This window comes from Rhinopithecus roxellana, chromosome 8, assembly GCF_007565055.1.
Source record: "Rhinopithecus roxellana isolate Shanxi Qingling chromosome 8, ASM756505v1, whole genome shotgun sequence".
In the NCBI taxonomy this organism is placed as follows: domain Eukaryota; kingdom Metazoa; phylum Chordata; class Mammalia; order Primates; family Cercopithecidae; genus Rhinopithecus; species Rhinopithecus roxellana.
In genome coordinates this window covers 91442928-91464163 of record NC_044556.1, presented here as the reverse complement: position 1 = coordinate 91464163, position 21236 = coordinate 91442928, and the positions used below count along the sequence as shown (strand labels likewise).

At 56.9% G+C, this 21236-nt stretch overlaps 1 protein-coding gene across 2 annotated transcripts in view; it reads left to right on the top strand.

The window, feature by feature from the left end:
• Positions 1–13434, top strand: part of WNT9A (Wnt family member 9A) — a 29630-nt gene extending 16196 nt beyond the window's left edge. Inside the window, exons 2-4 of one of the 2 annotated variants that reach the window (XM_010375707.2) lie at positions 6676–6932; positions 7797–8059; positions 10147–13434. In XM_010375707.2, the coding sequence (XP_010374009.1) occupies positions 6676–6932; positions 7797–8059; positions 10147–10629 (1003 nt within the window). In that variant the 3' untranslated portion in view covers positions 10630–13434. Of the gene's footprint in view, positions 1–6021; positions 6933–7796; positions 8060–10146 lie in introns of those variants that run through there. The other variant, XM_030936835.1, reaches the window with a different exon arrangement.
• The last annotated feature ends 7802 nt before the right edge of the window (positions 13435–21236 follow it).

Genomic DNA, 21236 nt, shown 5'->3' with positions numbered 1-21236 from the left:
ACAAGAGTGACTCTAATTGTGACAGCAGTTCCACTGTGGGTAAAACGCTATCAAGCAGCATCACCTGCTACAGAGAAGTCTTTCATGAAAGGGAGAGTCCGTTGATGTGGCAAACTTCATAGATGTCTTGCTTTAAAAAATTTCTGACTGGGCGCGATGGCTCACGCCTGTAATCCCAGCACTCCAGGAGGCCAAGGCAGGTGGATCAAGAGGTCAGGAGTTCCAGACCAGCCTGGGCAACATGGTGAAACCCCGCCTCTACTAAAGACAAAAAAAAAAAAAAATAAAAAGATTTCCACAGCCACCCCAAACTTCAGCAGCCACCATGCTAATCAGTCAGCAGCTACCATCATGGAGGCAAGACCCTCCCCCAGTGAAAAGATGACAACTCAGTGAAGCTTAGATGATTGTTAGCCTTTTTCAGCAGTCCAGTGTTTTTAACTAAAGCATATGTATTATTTTTAAGACATAATGCTATTGCTCACTTAATAGACTATAGTGTAAGCATACCTTGTAGAAGCACTAGGAAACCAAAAAACTCATGTGATTTGCTTGACCTTCTTTTTATTGCAATGGTCTGGAACCAAAGCTACAACATCTCCAAGGTGTGCCTGTGTGTCTCAGTAAAGCTGTTCAGAAAGAAAGGAAAAAAGAAACTGGATCCGAAAGGAAATCTTTTTGCCAAGAATAGTTCAGTCCTTAGATGGCTTCATGGCCAGTTCTTCAGAACAAACAGTTAAGAAGATACAATTCTAATCTGATATAAACTCTTTTAGGAAAGTTGAACAGAAGACCCCTCACATAGGCGGGCACTGAAACTCAGTGGGAAGAGCTAGAGAGAAGAAAATCACAAACGCAGATGTGAAAATCCTAGGAAGACACTATCAGAAGACATCCAGCCCCATTGAAAAGGATGGAGCCCATCCTGGCCAGGTTGAGTCCAGGAAGACAAACTTCCACAGAACATTGGTCAGTTTCTGTAGCTCACTGCAACAGTGAGGCTGCAATGAGCTGTCATTGTGCCACCCCACTGCAGCCTCGGTGGCAGTGTGACACTCTTCCTCTAAAAAAACGAAGGAAGGATGGAAGGAAGGAAGGAGAGAGAAAAGTCATACCTCAAAAGATGTAAGGATGACATTTGATAACATTCGATATTTATTTATTATTATTATTATTATTTTTTGAGACGAAGTCTGACTCTTGTCGCCCAGGCTAGAGTGCAGTGGTGTGATCTCGGCTTACTGCAACCTTTGCCTCCCGGGTTCAAGCAATTCTTCTGCCTCAGCCTCCTGAGTAGCTGGGATTACAGGCATGCACCTCCATGCCCAGCTAATTTTTGTATTTTTAGTAGAGGTGGGGTTTCACCATGTTGGCCAGGCTGGTCTCAAACTACTGACCTCAAGTGATCCTCCTGCCTTGGCCTCACAAAACGCTGGGATTACAGGCGTGAGCCACTGTGCCTGGCCCCATTTATGATTTTTAGAGGTTCTTAGCAAACTGAGAACCAAAGGGTGCCTCTGTGGCCTGAGATGGTGTTTGGGCGTCAGGCTTCATGCTGAAATGTTAAAGGCATTCCTCTGAAGATGAAGAACAAGACCAGGATAGCTGCTGCCACCTTTATATAAACCAGGGTGATGCAGGCTGGTTTTTTTGTTTGTTTTTAGATCGTCTCACTCTGTCACCCAGGCTGGCATGTGGTGGTGTGTCTGTGGCTCACTGCAGCCCCCACCTCCCGGGCCTGTGCCATTTGCTGAGTGTGGAGCGAGTTCTATGGATTCTGGAAAGGCCATCTGTGTGCCGGCACAACTCACAGCTCTGTGGGGAAGAACACGTTTCCTCTATCTTTGGGTCTTTGCTTGGTCCGGTGCAGCCACAAACATGCGCACGCACATGCAGCCCTTGCTGAGCTTATCCACCCACTGCTGGGCTCTGCTTGTCCACTGAGCACACCTGGCGTGACTCGGCATGGATTCACATGGGACGGCTGGCTGCTCACGGACCATGTGACATGCCACGGAGCGTGTGGATCTGACGTTCCCAGCTGCTCTCCTGCTGTCTCCAGCACGTTCCTATAACAAGGCTGTGTTGAATGGCGTGCTGGGAAGGTACAATGCACGTGCAGCCTGTGCTTCCAGAAAGATGCGATTATGTCTGTAATTGTAGGGCATCTTAGTTTACGCAGGCTGCTACGGCAAAACACCACAGCCTGGGAGCTTGTAAAACACAGAAGTATGCTGCTCATAGCTCTGGAGGCTGGAAGGCCAAGGTCAAGGTGTGGCAGATTCTGTGTCTGGTGAGGGCACTTCCTGTTTCATAGACAGTGCCTTCTCACCATGTCCTCACATGGCAGAAGAGGCAAGGGTCTCTCCAGGGTCCCTTTTATTTATTTATATTTTATTTTATTATTATTTTAACTGAAGCTCACTGCAGCCTTGACCTCCCAGGCTCAAGTGTTCCCCCCGCTGCAGCCTCCTGAGTAGTTGGGACCACAGGCATGCACCACTGCGCCTGGCTAATTTTTAAATATTTTATAGAGACCAGGTCTCACTATGTTGCCCAGGCTGCTCTCGAACTCCTGACCTCAAGTGATCCTCCCGTCTTGGCCTCCCAAAGTACTGGGTTTACATGCATGAACCACTGCACCCAGCCTGAGGTCCATAAGGACATTAATCCTGTTCATCACCTAATCACTTTCCAGAGGTCCCAGCTCCTAATGCTACCACTTTGATGGTGTTAGGTTTGACCATATGAATTTGGAGAAGACACAAATATTCAGACCACTGCAGTGGTTTATTTTTAAAGTTTCCTAGATGTGTCAGTCTGAAATTCCAGCCATGGAGGAGTGTCTCCCCGTGTCCTTGACAATATTCTTATCGGACATTTGATTTGTGCTTGTTAATTAACGAAGTATAATGTATCAATATAGTTTTTTTTCTTGAGATGGGGTCTTGCTATATTGCCTGGGCTGGTCTCCAGTTCTTGGGCTCAAACAACTCTCCTGTCATGGTCTCTGGAGCAGCTGGGACAGCAGGCAGAGAATGTCTTGGAGTGGGGCTGAGTGTTGGCTCATGGGTTTGAAGAGCCAGTTGGTTTCCTTCCCTTGGCCTGTGGGTTTATACCCTTTGTCTGTCTTCAGTTGGTTCCTTTGTTACTGGTTTATAGGAAGAGATATGCATCCAGACACACACACGTGCACAGCGCCGGCCCTGGGTCTGGGGTGTGAGTTGCAGGCATTTGCCCCAGATGTAATTTGTCTCTTGGTCTCTGGACTCTGCACTGCCTCTTTTTTGTTTTTTGCTATGCAGAGATTTTTATACTTTTAAGTAGTCAAATATATTCACTTTTCGGTGACTTCTGGGTTCTGAGTCTCACGGAAGAAAACTTCTCTGTTCTGAGGTTGTGTTAGGAACCACTCCTCCCTTCTTCAGCCCTTCTGTGGCTCTGTCGTGTGGCAGACAGAGAGCCCTGCCTGTCAGGAGGGTCTAGGCCTCCTCTGCTGGGCCCAGGCCCTGAGATCGCCTGCCCCGTTCCCCAGCATGCCCTGTGGTGCCTGTGGTCTGCCTGTTTATCCTCAGATCTTTACCCCCTGGTGCTGTGAATCCCCTCAGTTGGCTGCATGTGGAGCCCACCCTGACAATGAAGGAGGCATGGGGCAGGGGTCACCAAGGGTGGGAGAGATGAGGGGGCAGGAGCTTAAGAAGGCCATGGCCAGAGCAGCACAGAATTCAGTGACTACTCTAGGGAAGGGCGTAGCCCTTGGGCCTCAGGCCATCCCTTGCCACTCCTGGGCTGGGGCCACCCTCCCTCCACACCCTTCTGCCGGTGCTGATGGCTCACTCTGCCCACCCTGCTTGTCCTTGGATCAGGGTCAGTTACCTGCAGCTGCATTTAGGGAGTTGCCTCTGATAGAGGGGTGTCCTAGGGCTGCCCGGCAAGTCTCCAGGTGCAGCCACACTTGCTGCCCTGCTGTCTACCTGTTCCAGGAGTGCCCTAGGGAAGGCTGGAGGACTCAGCTTGTCACTGTCAAACCACCTGTCAGTGCCCCAGCATGCTCGGGCCTCACCCTGACCAGTGTGGGCCAGGTCGTGGGCCACAGGGAGGGGACAGGGCAGACTGATATCCTCAGTCCCCATTGACAGGGAGGGAGGGGTGGCTCTGGTAGATGGGGCCCCCTCGCCCTCTCCCCTGCCCTCCTCCCTTCACCCTCTTCTCTTCATCCACTACCCTCCTCCCCTCCTTCTCCTCCCCTCCGCTTTTCCCCTCCCTCACCTCTTAGCGCCCTCCCTCTCCTCTTTCCCTGTCCCCTGTCCACACCCACAGTTGGGTTTTGCAGCTTGTGGAGGGCCCATGCTGACCTGGCCATAGGGGTTTTCTGGGACAGTGGCTTGGGGCTCTTGGGTCCTGGCGGGTCCACACCTCGGGGGAGGCACAGGTGGAAGGCTGTCGTCCTCCTGAGGGCTGTTCTGGTCACAGTTGTGTCGTTCCATCTAGGGATGGAGGTCTCCACCTGCAAGCTGCCCTTGTGTGTGAGGTGTGGCTTTCCTGGCCCTGCTCCCCAGCCTGCGCCCCACTCTAGTCCTGCTCTGTGTGCCCAGCTGTCCTGGGACATCCCATCTCTGGCCCTGGGGCTTGGAGGTGTCTGTGCATGGATGCCCACAGTGCCACCCCGTGCTCCTGTCCTGACCCCTAGGGTGTCTGAGGGGACCTGTGTACACTGCACTTCCTTCCCTCACCCAGGCCTCTCCCAGCCTCAGCCCACAGCAGTGTCCAGGTTTGGAGGACTGACTGGTCCCTCCTGTCCTCCCTGTGGGGCCTGTTGTGCTGCACAGGACCTGTGCCTCGGGGACCTTGGGGATTTGCTAGAAGGGCCCTTGGGGTCCTCCTCTACACACTCCCTGACAGCCTGGCACATGTGTGTGTGTCTTGAATCCCGGGCATGGCATCCCCAAGTGAAGACCCCCCCGCGGTGCCCCTTGGTGGCTCACTGACTGATTGGGGAACTGTTGCAGGTCCTGCTGCCTGCAACTCTGGCTCAACTCAGAGGGCTCACAGGGGCTCAGGCTGGCTCTGAGCATCCTGGAGGAGCAGACCCCAGCTTAGGGAGCAGGATGTCAGCTTGGCCGGGCAGGGTATCTCAGCACGCCCACCAGGCGGGTGGCTCCTGTGGAGGGGCTATGGGGTCCTTCCTGGGGCCTCTACCTGCTCCCTCTGTGGCCTGCGCCTGTGGCCCTGGAGGCAAGTGCCCTTCAGTAGCCTAGGGGTCACCTGTGTGGCCTTGCCTTTGATGGGGTGTGCTAGGGAGCCTCTTGGGCCCCTCCCCTCCACACCCCTGGGCAGGAGCTACTCCCTCCGGGTGGGTGGTGGGGTCTAGCAGAGCCATGTGAGGGTATGGGGGGAGCCTTCCCAAGCTGGCACCCCGGTGGCTCCCAGAACGTACTGAGTCTACTGTTCTCTGCTGAGGTCTGCTGGGGGTGAGTTGGGCAGCATGTGTCCAGTGGTGCTCTCGGGAGGGGCCTCCGAGCCCTGGCCCTGTCCAGGCGGGTGCCCTCCCAAGGGCTGTGGGGCTGAGTCTGGCTTGAGGTGGCGGTGCCTGGGGCCCCGACAGTCGACCCGTGTGGGGACACTGGGCTGGCAGGTCTGACACAGCTGCAGAGCATGCTCGGTCAGTCCCAGGATAGACAGGTGACATGGGGGCAGGGTCAGGGTTTGAGGTTGAGGGCTGAAAGGCCTTGGCTCGATGTGGGCTGGGCTGGGCCAGGGCGGGGTGTGAGGGAAGCCCTGTGAAGTAAGTCCAGCAGCAGCAGCAGCAGCAGGTGAGCCAGCAGTGGGCTGGGGGGAGGGGGCATCCAGTAGGGTGGAGCAGGGTTCCTGGAGCAGTTGAGGTTGGGGACGCGTCCTCAGTGCTGGGGGCTGGTGCAAGGCCTCGTGTAAAGATGGAGGATGGTGTGTGTGTCAGCTCGGAGGCCCCCAGGGGTGACCTATGGGGAGGGGTTAGCTGGGGTCTGTCCTGCAAAGGAGGATGTCCAGGCTTGGTGAGGTGAGAGGGTTAGAGTGTCAGAGAACCAAGAGCCACTTCCCAGTGCCACACCCAGGCATTGAGGTGGGGAGACCCCAACCAGAACCTGGGGACATATGCATAGACTGCAGGAGTGCTGGGAAGCTGCAGGGGGCCACAGGACCGTAGACATCCCAGCAGGTCATGGCAGAGGGTAGGGGGACCTCAGGCGGGGTCCTGCAGGTCAGCTGGGGCCGAAGAGGGTAGAGGGTGTGGCAGATGCCCATCAGGCATAGCTTGGGGTTCAGGCTCCGGAGCCTCCTCCCTGCCCACAGCCCTAGGCGGGGCTGTCCTCTTTCTTATGTTGTGTGTGTTGTGGACGTCTTGTCTGTCCAGTATAGCCAGAGTCAGCTAGACTCCCTGAAATTGTGGGGGTTGAGTTGGCAGCAGAGACAGCCCTGTGGTTGCTGCGACCATGCTCACTGGAGTGGGGGCCATGGATGTGCAGGGGGCCAAGACCCTTCTCACCTCCCACTCCCCTGCCTGCTCATCCTGGATTCTTTCTGCTCCTCACCCCCGGATGGACATGCCTATCCCCTGTCCCCTGGCCACCGAGACACCTGGCCAGGCTCCAGCAGGGCTTCCTGGGGCTGGGCTCACACTGGCCTCTCTGTGCCCAGGCTGACGGGCAGCGAGCCCCTGACTGTCCTCCCGCTGACCCTGGAGCCCGAGGCGGCCGCCCAGGCACACTACAAGGCCTGCGACCGGCTGAAGCTGGAGCGGAAGCAGCGGCGCATGTGCCGCCGGGACCCGGGTGTGGCAGAGACGCTGGTGGAGGCCGTGAGCATGAGTGCGCTTGAGTGCCAGTTCCAGTTCCGCTTTGAGCGCTGGAACTGCACGCTGGAGGGCCGCTACCGGGCCAGCCTACTCAAGCGAGGTGAGTGTGGCCGGCCTGGCCCTCAGGAAGGCCCCAGGCAGAGGCAGCAGCCCAGGCCTGGTCCATGTCCCAAGAGGCCCCTCTCAGGCTGCACTCCTGGGGACACTGGGCCCAGCCTACCCAGAGCTCCTGGGCCTAGGCCCTGGAAAGGGCAGCCCCTGGACCTCCCTGAGTGCTGCCTGCCCTGCCCTGCTTTAGGCACAGGCACGGTCGTTGCTGGTGGCCAGGGTGTGCTGACTCCGCCTTTGACGGGGCCCCAGGCTGCCTGGTGCTGCCCTGACAGACCTCGACTCCTGCCAGATGGCCCAGTGCCCAGGGGGCTCTGCCTGTGCAGACTCTCTCCTCCTGCCCTCCCACCCTCATGAGGGCTCTCCACCACCTTATTTCAGCCACCCTCCCACCTCGGCCTCCTCCTGCCCCCTCCCAGGGGCTCTCCACCGCCTATTTCAGCAACCCTCCCACTTCAGCTTCTGGAGTAGCTGGGGCTGTAGCCGTGTGCCACCGTACTGCACTAGCTTGTGTAAAAACTGGGGACCCAAGGCCTAGGGCAGGCAGGAGTTTCCAATGGCCCCATGGTGAGGCTGGGAGGTTTGAGACCCTGATGGAGACTGTGACCACGGAGCTGGAGCCATGGCCATGGCAGGCTCTGGTTTCTCCTCCCAGCCAGCTCTGCGCCTGGGAGACACCTAGGCACTTCCTACCCTGTGCCCAGGGCACACCCACACCCTGTCCCGAGTGCAGCACCAGTAAAGATGCTCTGGGCCCCCACGTGGGATTCATACTCTTGGGGTGGTTTGACTGCAGGACAGTGAAGGGGGAACTCTGGGCAGCCTGGGCTCACTGACCAGCCCTTGCCAATCCCAGGCTTCAAGGAGACTGCCTTCCTCTATGCCATCTCCTCGGCTGGCCTGACGCACGCACTGGCCAAGGCATGCAGCGCAGGCCGCATGGAGCGCTGTACCTGCGATGAGGCGCCCGACCTGGAGAACCGTGAGGCCTGGCAGTGGGGGGGCTGCGGAGACAACCTCAAGTACAGCAGCAAGTTCGTCAAGGAGTTCCTGGGCAGACGGTCAAGCAAGGATCTGCGAGCCCGTGTGGACTTCCACAACAACCTCGTGGGTGTGAAGGTAAGTGGGGCGGGGCATGGGGCTGGCGGGGTAGGAAGGAGGGCCAGGGGGGTAGGGGTGGGGTGCAGGGCTGGGGTCGGGGCTGCAGCAGGGCGAGCAGGCACACAGTGGAGTGGCCCCCGGCAGGAGGGTGGAGGCCGTGCAGTACCAGCCATGGTCCTGGAGCCTCTCATGCCCATAAGGCTTCCCACCCACCAAACGGAGCACTAGCCATGTCTGCCTGCAGAGGGGCCCCCACGGTCCCTGTGGGGCCTCCAGGAGGGTCTCCTTGGTTAGGCGGTCTAACCAGGATCATGGCACTGTGGGCCCCACCTGTCAGCCAGCTGGCAGGCTTGTCAGCAAGACCGGTGGGAGGAAAACGTGACCCCTACAGACCAAGGTGGGAGGCACGGTGGGCAGGGGGTCCCAGGGAAGGGTTAGGGGTATGGAATCACCCGAGTCAGGGGAGTCTCATTCTGCCCCACCAGCCCTCTCTGTGGCCAGGCCTCTATTCTGAGAGACAGAATCCCGACCTAAAGACATCAAGGTAAAAGGGCTCTCTCCTGAGCCCTTCCAGGGGCCACTGGCTATTGGGGTGGCTGGCCCAAGGTGTCCCCAGCTCTCTGGTCATCCTTCATGCCACCTGCAGCCTGTCAGTGCCGAGGTCCACATGTCTGGGGGAGTCCGGGCTGGACCTGTAACCCCACTCTGCACAGAGCCCCCAGCATCTCTACAGTTCCTGAACAGGGATGGGCAGGGTTGACACCTCTGTTGGAAGCTGAGGGACATTTCTGCCTCCTGCCCTCATCTTCACATTTGCCAGGCAGGCTGGGAATATAGAGCCCCAGCCTGGGGAGGGGTGAGGTAATGAGAGCCAGCCCTGCTCTGAGCCCCACTTGATTGAGAAGTCAGAGTACTCAATCACCCACTTACTAAAGGATCAGCCTCCCCTGTTTGGGCCTCTTGTGCCTCCTTCCACCTTCTTGGTCAGGGGACAGCCTTTGAAGGCAGATTCAAGCCCCAAGCAAGGCCCTTTCTTTTCCTTTGTGTATGACCCCCCCTTTCCCTCTTCACTGCTTTGTAAGAGATTAATGAGAAGTCGGAACATGAAGGGTGCTCCATTAGCTCCACAGAGCCTGGGTCACCAACATTTTAATTAAATTGGTCCGAGTTTCTCTGCAAAACATCATTAAATGTGACTACGGTTGCCGGGCCAGAGGTGGCTGCATTTCTTAATCCTCCTTGAGCCGGCCCTCCTGGGGGCTGCTGGCGTGGGAGCAGAGCCACCTGGCTCAGGTCCCACCTGGGAAGGGACCTCCCCACCAGGCCTGTCTTTGCAGGTGGGGCCCTAAGTCCTGGGAGGGGACAGGCCCAGCCAGGCTTCTGTGGCAGCTCCCAGTATAGATTGTGGGTGCCTGGCCCTCCCTGCTGTGGGTGAGGGGTGCATCTCGCTCTGGGGCCAGCCTGGACTCTCTCTCACGGTATAAGGAGCTCTCTCTTCCCCAGGAGCCCCTCTCTCCCGCAGCGTGGGCCTCCCTGCTCCTGCAGTGCCTTCACTGGCCTCCCAGCATGCTGACCCTCAGCAACGGTGGGCTGGGGGTTGCATCTGCATGTGCAGTAGCACCTGGTTCCTGATACTAGGGGTAGGGAGGTCGCAGTCAGCTCAGACGTACACCACTAGATGAGGTCACGCTTGTCCTCACCTGTCCAGCAAGCTGTGTGCTGAGAGCAGATATGAAGTCCTGGCAGGACTGGGATTATGGGCATGGGGGCAGAAGGTCCAGCCCCTGCTCAGGGCAGCCCCCGACTCAGGGTGGACATCAGGCAGGAGCCTCCCCTTGTGGAGGTGCAAGGGTGGCCACCCTGGGGGCTGAGGTGCCAGCCCTCGAGTCTCTGTCCTGGGCAGTCAGCAGCCTGGAGGAGGTAGGACAGCCCCATGAGCCAGGAGACTGAGCTGGGTGTGAGATGTGCAGTGGCAATGCCCGCTGGCTGGGCCTGGGCCTGGGCCTGGGTTTGGGTGGGGGTGCGGGGTCCCTCTGGGGATCAAGGGCAGGGTCTGCTCACTGCACAGCCCTCACACTGCCCTCCCTCCCATGCCCTCCTGCCAGGTGATCAAGGCTGGGGTGGAGACCACCTGCAAGTGCCACGGCGTGTCAGGCTCATGCACGGTGCGGACCTGCTGGCGGCAGCTGGCGCCCTTCCATGAGGTGGGCAAGCACCTGAAGCACAAGTATGAGACAGCACTCAAGGTGGGCAGCACCACCAACGAAGCTGCAGGCGAGGCAGGCGCCATTTCCCCACCACGGGGCCGTGCCTCGGGGGCGGGCGGCAGTGACCCGCTACCCCGCACTCCAGAGCTGGTGCACCTGGACGACTCGCCTAGCTTCTGCCTGGCCGGCCGCTTCTCCCCGGGCACCGCTGGCCGTAGGTGCCACCGCGAGAAGAACTGCGAGAGCATCTGCTGCGGCCGCGGCCATAACACACAGAGCCGGGTGGTGACAAGGCCCTGCCAGTGCCAGGTGCGTTGGTGCTGCTATGTGGAGTGCAGGCAGTGCACACAGCGTGAGGAGGTCTACACCTGCAAGGGCTGAGTTCCCAGGCCCTGCCAGCCCTGCTGCACAGGGTGCAGGCATTGCACACGGTGTGAAGGGTCTACACCTGCACAGGCCGAGTCCCTGGGCTTGAGCAGCCCAGCTGCATGGGGTACAGGCATTGCACACAGTGTGAATGGGTCTACACCTGCATGGGCTGAGTCCCTGGGCTCAGCCCCAGCTGCATGGGGTGCAGGCATTGCACAGAGCATGAATGGGCCTACACCTGCAAAGGCTGAATCCCTGGGCCCAGCCAGCCCTGCTGCACATGGCGCAGGCATTTCACATGGTGTGAGGAGTATACACCTGCAAGGGCTGAGACTCTGGGCCCAGTCAGCCCCGCTGCTCAGAGGGCAGGCATTGCACACAGTGCGAGAAGGTCTACACCTGCAAGGGACGAGTCCCTGGGCCTGGCCAACCCTGCTGTGCAGGGTGAGGGCCATGCACGCAGTGTGAGGAGTCTACACCTGCAAGGACTGAGGGGCTTTTCTAGCACATTGGGGCGTACAGCTGGAGCAGGATGCCGGGGGTCTTCTGGGTTGACTGTCCAAGCCCTGTGTCTCCCCGTCTCCAGGACCCAGAGGCAGGAGTTGGTTCTGGTCTGGTGTGTGCAACCTCTTTGCTTGTGCCCTGGTCCTCAGCTTCCTCCCTCTGACCCGAGAGCATTGCACCAATGCTTTCTGAGCTTTCTCCCATCCCTAACACGCCAGTCCCTGGAAAGTGGCTCCCCATGCCAGTCTATTGGCTTTCCCTCCCCACCTCCTCTGAGGCATGGGTAGCAGGTGCACCTTGGTGACCGTGTGGCCTCCATGTGGGCCACCCGTTGGGGACTGGCCTGGCCCAGGCTGCCCCAACACCAGCACTGTCTTCAGAGACTCAAACCACTAGAAGAGGACGCAGCCTGTTCTGCACTCCCAGGGCCCGGCCGTGCAGATGCCCAGGCTCGGAGGACACTGCCGACCTCTGACGTTGAGCACTTCTCTTTGGAGTAAATATCAGTGACTTTTAAATTATTATGATTATTTAACTAATATAATAATTATTATTTTCTCCATCCCTGCCACCTCCCCAGCTGCAGCTCCCTGCTCTCGACCAAGCCCCAATCTAGGAGGGCCCCACCTTCCGTCCCTGACATGTTCCCTCCTAACCCTGCCTCTGATCTGCTTAGTCGTTTGAAACCACTAAATGGAGATATCTGTGTGTAGTTAAGGAAATACAGTGACCTGCGTCTGGCCACAGCCCGTCGGGCTTCTGGAAGCCAGCTCCCCCTGCTCCATGCCAGCCAGCCACTGCCACATGGTGGGTCAGCCGGCGGCCCCTGCCCGCACCCTGTGGGCAGACGGCTCGGCCTCCAGGCGGCTCAGTGCAGATTCTCAGGCTGGGGGTGGTAGGGAGGGGTGGGTATGGTGAGGGGGCAGGGCAGCCCTTTGATTGGTTCATGTCATGTCATGAGGAAGCTGCTTGCTCTGTGTCACTGGGGGACAGATTGGGACAGATGCCGGTAGAGGCAGTCTTGGGCTCGCATCTGGCCATGGAATGTCATGCGTTATGGCCCTGCTGTTGTGTGTGCTGGGGACAGGGTGACCTGCACTGACCTGGCTTGGTTTGAGGGTATAGTGTGTGTGTGTTGTGAGAGTGTGTGTGCTGGCATGGTCAGTGTGCATCCGTGTGTGTGTGTTGTGAGTGCGTGTGTGCTGGCGTAGTCAATGTGCATAAGCGTGTGTTGTGTAAATGCATGCTGGCGTGGTCAGTGTGTGTGTGTGTGTGTGCGCACGCGCACTGGCTTAGTCACCTTGGCCGTGCTGTGCTGTCAGTGGCATAGTGGTGCCTTAGGTTCCAGAGCCTCTCGCCCTGGGCTCCATCTTGTGGGTGTCCTGATGGTTGTGGGCTGGGTTCTGGGTGGGTGGCCGGTATGGACACAGGAACTACTGAGTGAATGGGTGTCTCAGAGTCCCATGGGTCTCCAGAAAGCTGGGGGATCTGTGTTTTTAAAAGAAAACCTATTTATGTTGCTGTGGGTCTCCGCCATCCCTGTGTTATAGTACATGAGAACGTTTATTCTCCTGTGGTTCAGAGAGCACCCCAACACGTGCCTGCAGCTGCATCCCCAGACCGCAGTATGGGTGCAAGACGCTGGGTTTGTCCTTGGTCTCGTGGAGGCCTGGCTAGAAGGGATAGGGGTGGTAGCCCCTGCCCTCTGCAGTGTCCGCATCCACCGGACCCTGAGCAGCATAGCTGGCCACACCCTTATGACATGACAAGACTGTTACTCAGTCACTATTGGGTCTACGAAGGGCATCAAGTCAGAGGAAGGTTTTTATGTTTAATCAAATAACACATTTAGCTCTATGTCATAAATATTCAGAAAAGTATTTTTTTAAACAAGGCAGACCAAAAATGTCTGCTAGCTGGTTGGTTTCTATACAAATATATATTCGAATGTCTTGCTGGATGAAGAGGCCGCTCAGCCGGAGCCTCCTGTTTCATGCGCTTCTCTTCCGAGGGGCAGTAGAGGAGAAAGGGCTGTTGGGAGGGGTTCAGCCCGCTCCTTGGCCAGGGGATCCCAGCCACCTTCTCCGCACCGGGCCCCACCACAAGGGACCTGGACCCCCAGGTGGCCTCTGGCCAGGCGTGGGTGGGTGGGAGGGGCCCTGTCTGTGCTCTGAGTCTCCGTGCGTGCAATGATTTCTCTACCTCATCTGTGTGGCCTGTCCCAGAGGGACTGTGGAGAATGTATTTATTTAACAGCTTTGTGTCACAGAACCAGAAACAAATGGAAACACTAAATAAATGTATTTTAAATTATAGCCTCATCTCAGTCTGCTGCCTTCACAGGGACTTCTGTAGGCCTGAGACAAGGAGGAGGGCCTTAGGAAGAGGCCTAGGAGTTGGCCTCTGGGAGGAGGAGGACAAGGAAGGAGGGTTGGAGAGGAGGTGGACTCGGGGAGGTGTGCCTGGGAAGGAGGAGAAATTGGGAGGCGGGACCAGGGAGGAGGAGGAAGGACCAGGGAGGAGGAGGAAGGGGGAGGTTTTGGGGAGAAGGGGTATGCACAGAGGAGGACCCTGGGGAGGAGGAAGACCTGGGGAGGAGGACGACTCTGGGGAGGAGGGCCCTCAGGAGAAGGAGCACCCTGAGAAGGAGGAGGACCCTGGAGAGGAGGAGGACCCTGGGGAGGATGGCCTGGGGAAGAGGAGGACCTGGGGAGGAGAAGGGCCCTGGGGAAGAGGACTTTGGGGAGGAGGAGGACCCTGTGGAAGGGGAGGGCCCTGGGGAGGAAGAGGACCCTGGGGAAGAGGAGGGCCCTGGGGAAGAGGACTTGGGGAGGAGGAGGACCCTGGGAAAGATGAGGCCCCTGGGGAGGGAAACCCTGGGGAAGAGAAGGGCCTTGGGGAGGAGGAGAACTCTGGGAAGAAGGAGGACCTGAGAAGGACAGCACTGAGGAAGAGGAGGACCTTGGGAGGAGGAAGGCCCTGGGAAGGAGGAGGAGGACCCTGGGGAGAAGGAGGGCCCTGGGGTGGAGGATCTGGGGAAGGGGAGGACCGTTGGGAGGAGGAAGACCTAAGAAGGAACCCTGGGGGAGAAGCCGTCTCCCAGCCACATTGGACACCCTTGTTGGGCAGGCATCTCCGGGCTGCGTGTGTGGCCCCAGCTATCTCTGGTCTCTGTGCTTCCCGTGTCCAGGCTGGAGAGCCTGGGATGCCACAGGAAGTTCTGTCCAGCCCTGTCTTCTCAGATGCCTAGCTCCATCCCACTCCTGCCCACAGCCTCTAGCTGAAGGAGGCCTCTCACTCTCGTAGTGCTGGGTCCCCAGCAGAGCCTCATCATCCCCTAGCCCTGCTTCTGGGGGTCTTCTGGGCACAGCCCCTCATCTCCCTGACTCGGAGCCAGTTCCCAGCCCATAGTCCTCACCTTCCCCTCATCTCCATCACCCTTCTGAGCCCACATCGTGGGTCCCCCACCACTGCAACATGCCCTGCTGGAAACCCCTCACTGGCCCCTCCAGACCCTGCCTGTCCCTCTCCTGCCACCTTGTGTCTGGTCTGTGCCCTCCCAGACATCCAGGTCCACGGCCACCACAGCACCGGGGAGGAAGGGGCTGCCCACTGAGGAATGTGGGATTATCTCCCTGATGGGAACAGTCCAGGCTTCCTTTCCAGACCCATGGCCTCAGCTCTTCCTAAGAGGCCGGTGGGGGCTTCCGGTGCCGGTCCCTGGCCCTCAGCCTCTGGCCGCTGCCAGGTGAAGCCACGCTGGATTGCTCTGCCTGGAGGGACAGGCCTCTGGAAGGCAGGGTGGTTGGGGGCTTGGGCCTCTGAGCCCAGGCAGGAGAGGGATGTGAGCTGTCCAGCCAGGGAGCAGGTGGCCTGAATGAGACCATTCTTCTGAGTGACAGCAGTGAAACCATAGCTAAATTCAACCCGGATGCAGGCTGCTGAGGAGAGAAGTCACTGGTGGGTGGACTGGCTGGACAGGCCATTGTGCACAGCCAACCCTCCCGCTTTGTCCTGGGTCCAGTTGTTTGGGCTGGGGTCCCCTGTGTATGGTGGATGCTCTGTGTGTCTGGTCTGCATCTGCACATGTGTGTGTGTGAGGTTGGATTCGTGTAGGTCTGTACGTCAGTGCATCTGTGTCTGTAGGTATTGTGTGTGTGTGCATGTGTGTTGTATGTGTCCACATGTCTGTGTGCATTTATATGCAAGCATGCATGTTTGTGTGGCTGGGTTTGTGTTGTCTACATGTGAACATGTGTGTGTGTGTGTTGTGCATGTGTCTCCATGCATATATGTGGCTGGGTCTGTGCATGTGTCCACATGTGTACATGCATATATGTGGCTAAGTCCATGCATTTGTGTCCGGGTGTGCATGTGTGTCTTGAGTGTGTCTGCATGTATGTGTGTGGCTGGTTCCATGCACTGGTGTCTGTGCATGCATGTGCATACATGTGTGTATCTTTTGTGTGTCTGCATGCATCCATGCATATGGCTAGGCCTATGCATCTGTGTCTGTGTCTCTTCATGTATGTATGTATGGCTGGGTCTGTGTATCTGTCTACATGGGTGAGTGCATGTATATGTGCATATAGGTGGCTGGAGTCATGCAGCTACATTCATATGTGTTCATACATGTGCCCATAAGTCTGTCATGTGTGTCTCTGCACACAGGTGCATGGGCATGCATGTGCACATGTGTGTGTCCATGTGGGTAGGTGCACATGCATGCACATGTCCATGTGTCTGTATCATGCATGTGTCTGCATGCACACGTGTGCTTGAGTGCTGTAGGTGTGTGCTGAGCCATAGCTCATCTCCTTTCTAGTCTCCTACTTCGCCTTTCCTGGGTGATTGAGGCCTGGCCCCTATCCCCACTCTGGTCTCCTCCAGCTGACAAGCTCCCACTGGCCCTGGGCCCACCCTATCCAACGACATCCACCAGGTGAGTGGAGACACCTTGGAATCCGCAAGGTGCTTCCTCACCTGCTCGAGCACAGGTCAGATGCTCCTGGGCAATTTCTGGATGACAGGGCATCCCCATCTTGGCTTGCGGGGGTGAGGAAAGCAGGGCCCACAGGGCATGGAGCTACTTTAGCTGAGCAGTCTCAGGTGCCATTCACAGGTGGGAGACAAGTCCAGGACACACAGGTGGCCAGAGGCAAACCCAGGCTTGAGCCCAGGCTGGCTGGGCCCAGGCGGCTGGGGCGGTGGCAGGCATCTGGCTCCCCTCCAGGCATGGCAGGGGATGGCTAGGGGATTAGGTAAGAAGGCGCGGTTAGGTAATGTCTCAGAAGGACCTGGGGTGTACAGCAGGAAGGTTTGGGTGGGATCCTGCCTGGCCTTCCAGACTGACTTCAGAGACGGAGGGAGAAGGTGGAGAGGAGGAGGGGGAAGGGTGGGAGAAGGAGTAGGGGAGGAGGCGAAGGAGAGGAGGGAAGAGGAGGGACAAGGAGGAGGAGGGGAAGGTGCAAAGAGTGAGTCTGGTGCCCCAGAGCCCAGACAGGCCGTGGTGGGGTCCTGTGTTGCCCTTCCTGTGCCATGGACCTTGGGAACTGTTAGGGACCCCAGGATGATGTCCTCACTGCCTCCATGGGGTCTGGCTGCACATGCAGGTGCTCTAGGGCCAGCTCATGAGGCAGCTGCTGTCAGGGTAGAAGGAGGTGGCCCAGGAGGCCCCGGGATGCAGGAGTCTGGAGGTGTGGGAGGCTCAGACTCACTCCCTGCCCCATCTGGCTACACAGGCCGCAGCCCCTGCATTGGGGCCTGGGGTCCCAGGGGTTCACCTTGTCTGCATGCACACTCTGTTCCCGGGGCCTGTTCACATGGGTGGGCCTCATCCTGGGGCCAGGGGTGGCTGTTCACAAGGGGGTGGCCTCGAGCTGTCCTGCATCTTGTCCCCCGACCATGCTGCCTATCTTCTTGGTGCCCCTGACATGCACCAGAGCCCCTGCTCCTCTAAGTCCCACTGGGCTCGCTCTCTCTGCAGCCTCTGTGCTCCTCGGAAGCCCCTCCCGCCCACTGCCCAGTGCATACAGCGGCTGGCTGGCCCAGGAGGAGCAGATGCTGGGCAGAGCTGTCACCTCCCTGGAGGTGGCCTTAGGTCAGCCAGGCCCAGGGGGCTGATCGGGAAAGAACAGGACACTGCTGGGGGTTGCAGAGGGCCTAGGCTGGGGACCAGAGTCCTGGCCTTGCCTGGTCCTGCCTCTGCCGGGCTCCAGGGCCTTAGTTTCCCCATCCACCCCTTAGGAAGCAGCCCCTGTTTGATAGCCTGGGATTCTGGGCAGGGGTCTGCTGTGGGGCTGGCCAGGCCAGGTGGAGGGGCTGGTGTAGGCACCAGGGTCAGCGGGGCCTGGCTGTGCGGCTTTGCTGGAATGCCCCTGTGGATGGTGGACGGAGTGGAACAGGGGTCCAGGAGATTGCCAGGGAAACAAGACCAAATAAACACTCCCCCTGAAGCCCTGCAGAGGGGGCTCCCATGGCAATGACTTCATCTGCCCACCCAACCCTGCACAGGGCCAGACTGGAGGTGGGGGGTCCAGGGCTGGCAGGGGAGCCTAGCATCCTGTGTTTGTGTTGGGCCCATGTCCATGGCAACAGCTGGGGGCTCCTGCTGTGCTTACCAGCCAGAGGCTGAGGCCTCCCCAGCAGGGAGGGAGGGGAGAGGAGGAGGGGAGAGGAGAGAGAGGAGAGGATGGAGGAGGGGAGTTAAAAGAGGAAGAGGGAGAGGAGGGAAGAGACAGGGGAAGCGGCTGGGGTGGGGCGTGTCCCAGGCCAGGCCTCCAGGGGTGGCCTTAGCTCTGCAGCTAGTCCTCCCTGCCTTCTGCAGCAAGTCCTAAGCTGTGGAAGGGAGCACTGGCTCTCACAGGTGCCCTGGATCTGTCCAGGGCTGGGTTACAGGTGAGTGCACATGCATGGGTTTTCACCTACACAGGCTTATCAGCACCCATTTCAGGTGACTGGGGCCTCAGACCCGGGGTCTCTTGAGGATGTGGTGTCAGCCAGGGCCAGGGTCTCACCTGAGGCTCGCCTGGGGCAGGTTCTGCTTCCAGGCACCGTGCCCTGTCAGAGGGAGGACCTGGGTCCTTGGGAGCTGTCCCCGGAGGCCATCCTCAGCTCCCTGCCATGAGGGCCTCTCTGAAGGGCGCTTCCTCCGCTTCCCAAGGTGGGGGTGATGGAGAAAGTCTGCTGGAAGGAGGGGCCTTGAAGTCTGTGGAGCTGCCAACAGGGTTGGGTAGGGTGGGATGGGGCAGGCGCCGCTACTGTGCTCTGCTGGGCAGGAAGCAGGTCAGGGCAGGAGCCTGGGACGCAGGGGTCACAGGATGCCTGAGGGACTGTCTGCCATGGCGGCCAGTGTCCTGCATCGGGATTCAGCAACTGTTCACATTTACAGCTGGCCCTTGAACAGCATGGGTTTGCCCTGTGTGGGCCCCTTCCATGTGGATTTTCTCCTGCCTTTGCCACCCCTGAGACAGTGAGGCCAAGTCCCCTCCCTCCTCCTCAGCCTTGCAGCATGAAGATCAGGAAGACAAAGGCCTTTAGGAGGATCCCTTCCATGCAGGGAAGAGGAAGTACGTTTTCTCTTCCTTGGGATTTGCCCACTAAGGTTTCTAGACTCTAGCTTGCTGTATTGTGCGAACACAGTATGTGACACAGATAATGCAGAATGCCTGCTGATCACCTGTTCATGTTCTCCTTAAGGCTTCCAGTCAGCAGGAGGCTGTTAGCAGTTCGGTTCCAGGGAAGTCAAAACTTATGTGGGGATTTTCAATTACATGGGGGCTGGCGCCCCTAACCTCCACGTTGTTCCAGGATGAGCTGTAGTCATTTGATCTCTCTTCTCTTCTGTCTCTAAAAACAAGATGCATGTCTTTTTGCTTTTTGGCCCCTTAGAGAGGAAGTTGTAGGCATCTGGTACTGTAGGCGAATCGGCATTCTCCTTTCATATGTGACAGTGTGACTGGATGGGCTGGGGCCCACAGCGCTTGCACTGTCCTGTCCTATCCTCCCTCCCATGGTGCTCCTTTGAGCTGCTCTTGTTTTTTGTGTTTCCTGAATCCAGTCTCCAGTCAAGGCCGTGCCTCGTCCTCAGGGACTGCCTGCTTCCGTAGGTGAAGAGTTAGCTGCCCTTGAATGGCGATGCTCCTGGGCCCCACGGATGCTCCTGCTTCAGTCCTGACATCAGCACTTCAAGCTCTCTCGTTCTGTTTCCCCTGCTACACCGATGAGATGTCATCATTCAAGAAAGAAAACTCTCCCTCCCTTATTTGTGTTTGATTTTTAGTATTGCTAAAGATGCATGGGTCCTTCCTTCTGTTTCAATGCAATGCCATTGTGATTCTTTGAGTCTCTGAGGACTTCCTTGCTTTCTGGAGGTCAGGGGTTTGAGGCAGAAATGAGATGTGGTCTGATTATGTGTCCCCAGAATCAATGTGGGTGCTGCAGGGAGACAGAGCAAAAAATGATGCTGAAAGAAACAAATAATCCAGGGCACAGACAAGAGTTCTAAATAAACTCTAGTAAGTATCATTAGGAAAACCTGGGGGAAAAAAATACCATCTGGGGCATTGGCTCACACCTGTAATCACAGCACTTTGGGAGACCGAGGCCAGAGGATTGCTTGAGTCCAGGAGTTCAAGACCAGCCTGGGCAACATAGCAAGACCTTTTCTCTGCAAAAAAAATTTTAAAAATTACAGGTGCTGGGTGCTGCTAGTCCCAGTCACTTGGGAGGCTGAGGTGGAAGAATCGCTTGAACCCAGAAGGTTGACGTGAGGTTGCAGTGAGCCAAGATCATGCCATTACTCTGTCTCAAAAAAGGGAAGAAGGGAAGAAAAGAAAAGGAAGGAAGGAAAGAAGGAAAGAAGGAAGGAAGGAAGAGGGAGGGAGAAAAGAAAGAAAATCATCTGCCAGGTGCAGTGGCTCATGCCTGTAATCCCAGCACTTTGGGAGGCCGAGGCGGGCGGATCACCTGAGGTTGGGAGTTTGCGACCAGCCTGACCAACATGGAGAAACCCTGTCTCTTCTACAAATATAAAATTAGCCAGGCATGGTTGGGTGCATGCCTGTAGTCCCAGCTACTCGGGAGGCTGAAGCAGGAGAATCACTTGAACCTGGGAGGCAGAGGTTGTGGTGAGCTGAAATCACACCATTGCCAAATCACTCCAGCTTGGGCAACATGAGTGAAATCTGTCTCAAGAAAAAGAAAAAGAAGAAGAAAAAGAAAATGATCTATGAAAAAGGAACAATAAAACAAAAAAGTAAACTACTGAAAACAAAAATATGGCCAATGAAGTAATTATTTCCAATAAAAATTGGAAATATAAATTCCAAGAAATCTAGTGAGAAAAAAATAGGTCAACTTTTCCTTGGCTGTAGGAGAATCTATTGTGCGCACTTGACACCGTTTTAGCCAATGAGATGTCATGATAAATTCCTACAGTGAGAAGGTCTCTTCTCCAGCAAGCAGGCAAAGCTTTGCTGAAAGCATGCCCATTTTGCTCAGCACATATTTTCCCTTGCATCCATTTCCTGCATAGGACACGGGATGTGATGGTGGAGTCACTGCAGCCGTTTTGAGATCATGAGTAGGGAAGCGAACCATTAAGGATGACAGAGCAAAAATACAAAAGGCTCCAGTGACCTCGTGGTGCTCTCATATGAACCCTAGTTTTGTTTTATTTTGTTTTTTGAGACAGGTTCTGGCTCTGTCGCCCAGGCTGGAGTGCAGTGGTGAGGGCTTGACTCACTACAGCCTCAACCTCCTAGGTTCAAACTGTTTTCCCACCTCAGCCTCCCAAATAGCTGGGACCACAGGCACCAGCTTTATATGAGCTTTATAAAGACAGCAGACACCACCATGCCCAGCTCATTTTTGTGTTTTTGGTAGAGACTGGGTCGTACCATGTTACCCACGCTGATCTCAAACACCTGGGCTCAAGTGATCCTCCCATCTCAACCTCCCAAAGTGCTGGGATTATAGGCGTGAACCAACACACCAGGCCAAATCCTAGCTTTTGTTGTGTGTGTGATTTAAAACAAATGAAAGTGTGTTTGTTTAAGCTAGAGTTGGCTGTTTTTTGTCATCTGCCACCCAAGTTGTTCCTAACTGATGTGCAC